This window comes from Talpa europaea, assembly GCF_964194135.1.
Source record: "Talpa europaea genome assembly, chromosome: 11".
In the NCBI taxonomy this organism is placed as follows: Eukaryota; Metazoa; Chordata; class Mammalia; order Eulipotyphla; family Talpidae; genus Talpa; species Talpa europaea.
The window spans coordinates 33,000,040-33,009,530 of NC_140078.1; the positions used below are offsets into that span (position 1 = coordinate 33,000,040).

Consider the following 9,491-nt stretch of genomic DNA (forward strand, 5'->3'; position numbering starts at 1 on the left):
TGATAAACAAGCCACAGCTAAAGATGCTTCAACAAGGATGGACCATTTTGGATATTATTCATGTATAAAAAAGACATGGAGTTTGACTCTCTTTGGAAAATGAGATGCTAAATGGCCTCTGGAGCCTGGTAGCTGTTATGAAAGCAGAGGTATCATAGACACCTTCCCATTGGCTCAGGGATTTACCCAGATGTCTGGCTTTCACATAAAAGACAGGAACTGCTGCAGCTGGTCTCCACTCCTAGTTGAAGGACTGCATCAACAGCAAAAACAGCAGAAAAGGAAGATGGCAAGACTATTACTTTTCCTCTCAGGACTCGCGGCTATATATGTGGTGCATGGAATATTTATGGACAGACTTGCTTCCAAGAAGCTCTGTGCAGATGACGAGTGTGTGTGTAAGGACATTTTTATGTCTTTCATTATTTTTCTAGGATATAATTGAAAAGATATACACTAATAGTATAAGCCTAACTGTATTTCCAAGTGAATCTTCTCCAATGCATATGTGATTAGCATTGATTCCTCCTACTCTTGTGTTAGTGTCTTACTATGGAGAATCCACTTTCCTAAGACTGTTGCATGCAGCTTTCATACTTTGGATATCTTACTCTTCTTGAATTGAACAAGAACTATAAACTGTGAGATATTAGTCACTCTGATTCCTTAGTTTTCTGATATTTTGCCTTTTTACTGTTGTAGAATTCAGTTGCCTAAAATGTAGTAATTTCAATGCTGCTTTTTTTTTTTTAGATACTATTTCTCTGGCCAGAGCACAAGAAGATTACAATGCCTCTGACTGTAGATTCATTAACATTAAAAAAGGGCAGCAGATCTATGTTTACTCAAAGCTGGTAAAAGAAAATGAAGCTGGAGAATTTTGGGCTGGCAGTGTAAGATAAGATAATTAAAAAAACGTTTATCTTGACATGTTGCTCTAAACTTTCCCTTTTTTTTTTAACCTATTCGCAATGCATTTCAATGTCCAAAATTAACTGATAAGAACAATGTAGAAGTTGTATATACAAATGTGTATTTAATTTTATTGCATTTTAAAGCAACAAAGATAATTTCATAACAGAACCAAATGTAGGTTTATGTGATATTTTGGCAAGAAGAGCAAGTTAAACACATGGGATCTTGAGCATCCTGAAGAGTTTGAATCTCATTCAAAAATGTTTGAGGGGATTTGCCAACTAAAAGGCATGTGTGTTGGCAGTCAGTCTAAGCTTCAATATTTTAAGGGAAACTCTAGCATCCTCTTTAATTCCAAAGAATCTGCTTTTGATGGTTAAAACATTCAGGAGTAGCCTTGGGGAAGGATGACTCAGGACTGTTTTACTGTCCTCATCTACAGCCCTGAAGATAGGGTCTCTAATAATAAAGAATTAAATCTGAAATTCACTTACATTTATATATATATTTTTTTTTTAAGATTTATTTATTTATTTATTTATACAAGCACTGGGTACAGTCAGAAGCGCGGGAGGGTGAGAGATTTCACCAGAGCCAGAGCGGGGAGCAGAGCAGGCAAAAGGATCGAAGTACACTGCTGAGGGAAGCAGCGGGCGGCAGGAGAGGTCTGCGCACCATGTGGGATCCTCCTCCAGTGGCCGGGGAGCAGCCGGGGATCGAACTGGCGCCGCAGACGCCGCGGGCAGCTTCGCAACCCAGCGCTCAACCGCTGCGCCACCGGGGAGGCCCTCACTTACATTTATATTTATTTAAATACTTTAATAATGAGAAATAAGAGTCCATAAAAGTGTCTATTTACTTTTAAACAAAATTTACTGACTTTAGTTATTGATGATTTCCAAAAAAAATGATTTCAGGCTGCTCACAAGATGGCAGAAAACAAAGGAATGTAATTAAAGCAGTGAGTGAGACCAATAAGACTAAGCCACAAAGGAATAAATAGATAGGTAGTTTCTGTGGGATAACTTAGTTGCTCTTAGTGAACTTCAAATTTGGCTCTGGGTCTCTGGAATCCAGAGTGAAAAGCAAGGCTTTGGCAGTTAGTAATTTTCATTAAATGTAATGTGATGCCTAAGGGTGTCTAGTTGAGAACTGCAGCCATTTCTCCCCTGACTGTTACACTTCTGGGCACTCAGGTTTATGGTGATCGCCAAGAGGATGAGATGGGAATTGTGGGCTATTTCCCCAGGAACTTGGTTGAGGAGCAACATGTGTACCTGGACGCCACCAAGGAAGTCCCCACCACGGTGAGCATCTCAGTGTGGTAGACCTAGGTGCCAGATCTCGGGGTAATATAAGCTAGTGGTGGATAACTCATCATGCAACTCAGATGCTTCAAGATAAGCCCCCACTTCCAGTGAGACAGCCAGCTCTGCAAGAGAATTTATAGCTGTTATCAATGGTGAAAGATTGGGCAGCTTTCTCCACTGAAGTCCTTTTGTTTCAAATCCCAATTATTTGGAAAGGGTCCATGTCACAAAGAAAGTTACCAAAATAGTATTAATGGATCTTACTATAAATAAGTGGTTGCACTTATTTAATGAGTCTATTTATTGGGCTGGGAGAAGAATAAGCACTTTTATTTAATAAAATCAAAACATTCTGGAAAAATCCTTGAATGCTTTATTTTGTGGTGGATAGACTCTTTGTATGTAAAAAATTATACTCTTTCCAATGCCCTGAGGTCTTATAAGTGCAGGACAAAAATAAAGATCCCCTTTGAGTAACTTTGCAAGGTGGTTGTTTTGAAGCTATTCTCCTGGAGCTAATTGTTGTGCTGAATAACTTCAAAACATTGCCCAGCCTGAACAAATGGTGCCCACTTGTCATGGCTTCTTGAACTTGAATGTGTCAAATAACCATAATTAAAAATGTGTTTGGGAACCATCATTTTAAGTAGTTTTTGAGTTAAAGTGGTAATTATGTCATACTTTGGGGGATTCAACCTTAACTTATTCCAAATTCAAATTTCTCTGTGGTTAGGTGTGATTTTATTTTATTATATTTTTGTGTGTGTGTATGTGATTTTAAATAAAGAAAAAGCACATCTGTTTTCAGTTCCTGCCCATTTATTTTAATCATTTCTATTGTTTTCCCCGCCCCCAGGATATTGACTTCTTCTGCGAGTAAGAAATTAGACAAATCTGCAGCTAGAAAGAAAACACCAAAAACAAAGAAAAAATTGAAAACAACCAAAAACTGCATGTTCCTAATTTCAAGCTTTTGTTTCAAAAGGAGGCCTGGGTCTTGAGGCTGGCGGTGGCAAATGAAGGAGGAGGTTCAACCAGGTCACATTTTCTGGTGACCTGACTTCCTACCACCTGGGGCTGAATGAAAGTTGGCTCAAATGGGTCAATTGAAAGCAGAGAATTACTTTTCAGTTTAGAGAATCTTCTCTTACATGGGGATCATATGCAAGATGGTTTATTTGTACTTATTTTTAAATAGTAGCTCTTCCAAGCTCTTTGACTCCCTTTAAATCACCTCCATAGATCACAGGACTTATCTTTGGACATGATGTTTTTTGCTTATTTGTCTCCCTGGACAATGGGATTGTTATAATGTATTATTAAAAGGATTCTAGGGCCTCCCTGGTGGCCTAGGGGTTAAGTCTCAGCACTATCACATCTACTGCCTGAGTTTGATTCCCTGCCAGGGAGCTAGCCCACATATGGCATAGCAGACCGCTCCTGTTTCACCCTCTGCTCCCCTTAGCAGTGTATTTCAGTAGATTGCCTATTCTGCACCCCATTCTGTCTCTGGTGAATCCTTTCACCACCCCATGCCTTTGACCTATACCCCAGTTCTTATACGCCAAAAGAAAAAAAAAAAAGAAGGATTCTAGGATTGTTATTACTTTTAACAAATGGCATCTCTGGGATGTGAAGTTGATGGGGATGGGAGAAGCCATTTGGACTCATAAATGTCTATTCCTCTAAATTTTTTCAAAAAATTCTTTGCATGTAGTTACGAGTTTCTGTGTATTTTGAGATAATTAAAATGCTTGTGCTAAACTCAAAAAATGTTCACAATTTCTGAGTAAAATTTTTTATAAAACATTTTTCATTTGGGGGCATGAAAAGCTTGGGGGGATTGGGAGAGGCATTTGTCCCTCAGTTTTCTGTGGTCTGGTCATCCCATAAGGATGAAGAAGAGGACATTTAGGACAAGTTGGGACTTGGATCCCAGGGTCATTTTTCAGCTTTGCACACTATGACTTTGGGGGAATATGTTTTTGCCAAATTCTTATGGAGGTCAGTTAAATAAAATAATATCAAAAACAAAAAACAAAAGCCCTAAGTTCACTTATTTTTGTTTCTATCACACCTTTATTCCCTAAAAGGTTTCAAGCAGTGTCTAGCTTTCTCAACACAATTTTAGCTAGACATATTTATCCTACTCACATTTCTATGTGCTTCTCACTTTCCAGCCCCCTCTCACCTCCAACCCCTGACACCTTCTCAGCCATTAGACACCCAGCAATTCCATTGTTTCCCACCCCCCTTCGTCTGCCCAAAGTACCTCATGCATCCACATGCACAGGGCCTCTGGCTGCAAGTTCCCTCCTTGCCCCAAGCGGCTACCACCACCCCAGGACTGAGCTTACCAGGGTCTCTTTGGGGATCTATCTGCAGGAAAAGAATGAAATCACTTGTGGGAACTTTAACACCAGCCAGACTATTGGAGTGCAAAGGGCCATCTCTGGGCTAGCACCTGGGAAAGGAGTAGCAGGCAGAAGCTTGGGGCCCACTGCAGACCTCTGAACCTGAACCTGCATTTCAACAAGACCCCATGATCCTTGTTGTTTTATGGAGAGGAAAAACTTACTTCTACTCTCTTAAGTTTTGTGACGGACCTAAGGATTAAACTGACCTAAGATGGATGGCAGGAGAAAAGCATTTACCTGTACATGGGAGACTTCAAAAGGAGAATGAAGACTTGAGGAAGCTATTAGGGCCAAATGTTTACATACTTTTTAACCATAGAACAAATTGTGGGGATGTGTAAAGACAAAGGGGCTTGGACTAAAGGCAGTAAATTGTGGGACAGAGACTAGGACATATATGGGGAAACTAATGGAAGTTAAAGTTTATTTCAGTAGGTTCATTTATATAGGCCCATTTCAGCATCAACACCAGTTTTTGGTGCTAAGAATGCTCTTCTCCTTCCAATGCAGAAAAGGCACCTTTCTCATAATGTAACAGGGTGGTCCCCAGGAAAGGGGGAAGTTCCAGGTTTCCTGCCCCACCCCAAGGAGGGGGGAGCTGAGGAGGGAGAAGAAGCAGCTGCAGAGGAGACTGAGGAAGGAAGGAAGCAGGATGGAGAGCCAGAAGGAGACCTGGACGAGGCACATGGAGCAGAGAGACATGTGACGAAATGGCGCTTACCTTTTGGTCGTGGACTGGGTGACACGGATGTGGGTGAGAGACCGTGGGGAGGATAACAATGGCAGCTTTTATCTTGGTTTTGATTTTCCTCTTTTCCTCCCAGACTTGTCTAGTTGTTTCTGATCCTTTTCTGTGGGTCCCTACTAAAAGGTGCTTTAGACTTGGGGCAGGTTTTGGGGCCTTGCTCAGGGTGGACTTTTATCTATAAGGGGATGGGTAACTGTGGGTGTTTGATTTGAAAACTATATTCTTTGTGTTTTCTGTATTGTTTACTTATTGTGTTAAAATTCCTTCCCATTAAAGTCTTACATGTTTTTGTGCAGGCAGGTTTGCAGGGTCTGGGGTGCCCCTCTCCCTGCCCTGTAACATTAAGAAATGTTATAACTGGTTTTTAAGTAAAAAGTGGGGAGGTTGGAGAGACCTTCCTGCACCCACTATTGTCTTAAGTTACCCTCAGCCTTTGAGCAGTCAGCTCAAAGTAATCAGTATGCCAAAGCAGCATATTTTGGGGTGGCATGTTCTGAATTTCTTCATCATTAAAAGTTGAGAAACAACTCAGGTGGGTAAGCCGAAAGCAGAGAATTACTTTTCAGTAGAGAAAGAATAACTTTTCAGTAGAGGTACAGTGGCTTTTATTCCTCAAAACAAGTAAGTTTATTCTGGTTAGGTGACTAGAGTACATGATCTTATCTTGGATACAACCTTTTTTTATATTAAATAATCCTATAGTAAACACAAGCAATTTGAATAGGTGTGTTGGTTTGGTTCCCATATCATATCAAAGTAAGTAGATTACAAGTAATGTGAATGGGGGATTTCCGAAGCCTCTCCCACGTTTGATATCATGTGGAATAAGAGCTCAGACTTCTGTCGCTCTTGTGACTATGTTTGCCTCTTGCTTCCCAATCCATTCAGCTACATGTGGGAATAATAATGCCTTTGAGGGTAGCACAATTAACTTTGGAAGTGATTAAAAATGAGATACCGTATGTAAAATCACCCAGCACAATGCAGGTAGGTATTGTGCTTTAAGAAACACTAATAACATGAAATTCAAAATGAGAGTTTTCAGAAACCTATTTGAAACCTTTGAAAAAACTAGTTTTTATTTTTTAGTGAATCAAAAGTATATCTTGTGCATGTTTTCTTTCCTAAACACTTTTTTTTCCTGCAGTTTTTCTGAAGTTGTTTGCAAGGATACTGTAAATACCTAGCATGGAGACACACAAACATGAGCTAGACAAATGTCATAGTTAATGTCTGGGATGACACATCTCGCCTGCCTTTATTATGAGGACAGTGTCTCTGGGGCTCTGTCAAAAAGATTAAAATAAACCTGGACAAAAGAGGTGAATGAGGGAGATGTTCCTTCTCAACCCAAATGCTTTGCTACATCAAATCCTTCCCACCTGCACTCTCCTGTGTCCTTAAAGGACCCTGCAAATGGCAGGAGGCCACCTGTCTGTCCCTGTATCGGATGCCCAGCCTACAGCAACTTCACTTTGATTTCAGTCACTCCTTAGAGAACTTACAATTGTGACATAAGGGGGCTTCCCTGGTGCCGCAAGGAGTTAAGATGCAACTTATGAAGTTGTCCACAGCCTCTGCAGCACAAGTTCGATCCCTTGGCCTTGCCAGGGAGCAACCCACAAGGCGCAGCAGCAGACCTCTCCTGTCTTGCCCACTGCTGCCCTCAGCAGTGTATTTCAGTTGATCTGCTTATTCTGTTCCCCACTCTGTCTCTGGTGAATCCTCTCACCCCCCACATCTCTGGCCTGTATCCCAGCTCTTGTATGCATAAATAAATAAATCTTAAAAAAAAAAAAAGTCGGGAAATATCCAAGATGACTTCAAATATCCAAGATGACTTTTTTCTTTAAAAAAAAGAAAAACACCCAAAAAACAAAAAACAAAAACAATTGTGACGTAAACTTGGGGTGACTAGTAAATAGTGGCATGAGGTTGGGTTTCCCAAAAAGTTTCAGTTAGGCTTTATCCAAAATGTGTCATTTTAGCATGCTTAACTCAGGTTAACATAGGCCCTGTGTGTTTCAGAAACTGTTACTATTTTAAAGAATGGAGACCACCTAGGTTTAGGAATGCCTCCTGAAACATTTTTTTTTTTCATAGAAAACTATCTTAAGAAAGGGCAAAGATTTACAGGGAAGGTTTTGTCATATGAAGACATCCTCTCCTCATCATGTGAAACCCTTCCTCTCTCCTTGACACCTGAGGTCTCTTAGCACAGGACAGAAACTTCTCATCTGCTCCCATTTACTCTAGAAATTAGAGCCATCTAAATTCTCCATATGGATGTTATTAAATTAGGTCTTTTTCTTCCACTGTTCTGTCTGATGCTAGTTTGCTCATTCATTCCGTCCCAGCAGAATCTAGAAGTGTGGGGGGATTTCTCCTGCACCCTGACAGTGGACAGGGGTCCTTTTATGTAAAATCCTTGTAGTCTTTTAGGAAACTATTAAAGATTGACCTAATTGATGAGTCTATAGTTTGGTATGTAACAGGGGGCTGAAGCCAAAGACTGTTACATGTGGCACCCTCTGGAGCGGACTACTGGTGAGGATCATTAGCCCCAGGTGAAAAGCAAACAAAGTATCTGGTGGGGGGGGGGGTGGAGATTCTGATAAGAAATAGAAGGGACTGCAGAAGCAGCTCCCAGGATTCAGTTTTCAGGATTTCAGCATTTTCTGATCTTCAGTGGTTCAGGGGAGAGATTTCTACCCCCACCATGTCCATCTTCCAGAAGGCTGTTGCTGGCCTCTGAAGGATGTGGAGAGGCCTCCAGCCTCGAAAGGAAAAGTTCAGAGACCTTGCAAGCTGCAGAGCGACTGAAACTGTTTCCAGTTTGCTGCTGTTACAGCCTGGAAGGGGAAGTGAAGACTCTGAGCCTCAACTGAGCTGCGTGAGTGTGGCCATTTGTCAGATCATTTGGCCGCTGAAATTGCTATTTTGAGTGTGGCTTGTCAGGTGCTGTGCTGGGGCATTTCCGCAGCTCCGGTGAGTATCTCCTGCTGTGTTCTGCTGTCTTTGTGAGTTGGATCCCGGTCCAACATGGCTGCCACATGCTCCAGTTGCTCAGTAGTGGGAAGACAACAACTTGGGAGTGTTTGTGTTTAGGACTTTAAAACACCTGACACTGCTTCAGGTGAGGTAAACAGCTATTTGTGACCTAGTAACTCTTTGTTTCCCCTGGTTTGCTAAGTAAATGCCATATTGTTCTCTGGACCTCAGTAGTCTTGCAATTGTGCATGTGGGTGAGGAATTCAGACAGTAAACTATTTGGGCAGTGTCCTTGGCCAGTTTTAGTGCCCCTTGCTGCCCTGTATCAAGTAGGACATCTTGTTTTCAGAGTGCTGGTTTTGAATTCCTTTTCTTGTCTTCTTCCCACGAACAAATATTTCTTGCAACTGGCAAGAAAGGATAATTGAAGGCAGGGCTTTGATGATTTGCTGAAAGTGCTGTGACCTCATCCCTGAAGACTAGGCAGCATGTTCCTACTGTAGTAGCACCCCTAGCATCCCTTTGGGTTGAAAGTTGCAGCTCTCATGTTAGGACAGGTGGTCGAAAATGCTACTTTGCTTTCTGCAAACCTGTAGGGAGGTAAATCAGAATTCCCATCTTATATTAAGATGGAAAAACATATCGTTTCAATTCCTGACCTTGAATTCATAAGATCCTTTTTTTTTAAGATTTATTTATTTATACAAGTACTAGGGTACAGGACAGAGGTGTGGGAGGGACAGAGCGGGGAACAGAACAGGCAGACTGACGAAATACACTGCTGGAGGGAGCAGTGGGCGAGACAGGAGAGGTCTACTGCACCATGTGGGATTCTCGTAGGGCAGCCAGGATCGAACCCACACTGCAGAGGCTGCAGACAGCTTCACAGTGCAGTGCTCAACTGCCTGTGCCACCAGGGAGGCCCCAAAAGACCCTTCTAACCAGGTTTAACATAGGTTTTTCAAACTAAGTGAAATGAAGTAACTGATGAAGTAGTCAGAACTCTCAGGTTTTTTTTTTTTTTTTTAAAGATTTATTTATTTATTTATTTATACAAGCACTGGGTACAGTCAGAAGCATGGGAGGGTGAGAGAACTCGCCAGAGCCAGA

The 9,491-nt window shown here is 41.4% G+C and overlaps 1 protein-coding gene across 1 annotated transcript; it reads left to right on the forward strand.

Annotated features, from left to right (window-relative positions):
• OTOR (otoraplin) lies at nucleotides 1-3,105 on the forward strand (the record flags this gene model as incomplete). Its single annotated transcript, XM_084248161.1, has 4 exons — nucleotides 1-398; nucleotides 754-893; nucleotides 2,112-2,222; nucleotides 3,082-3,105. Exons 1-4 carry the CDS (start codon nucleotides 191-193, stop codon nucleotides 3,103-3,105), a joined length of 483 nt encoding a protein of 160 aa, XP_084104287.1. The 5' UTR covers nucleotides 1-190.
• Between the last annotated feature and the right edge of the window lie 6,386 nt (nucleotides 3,106-9,491).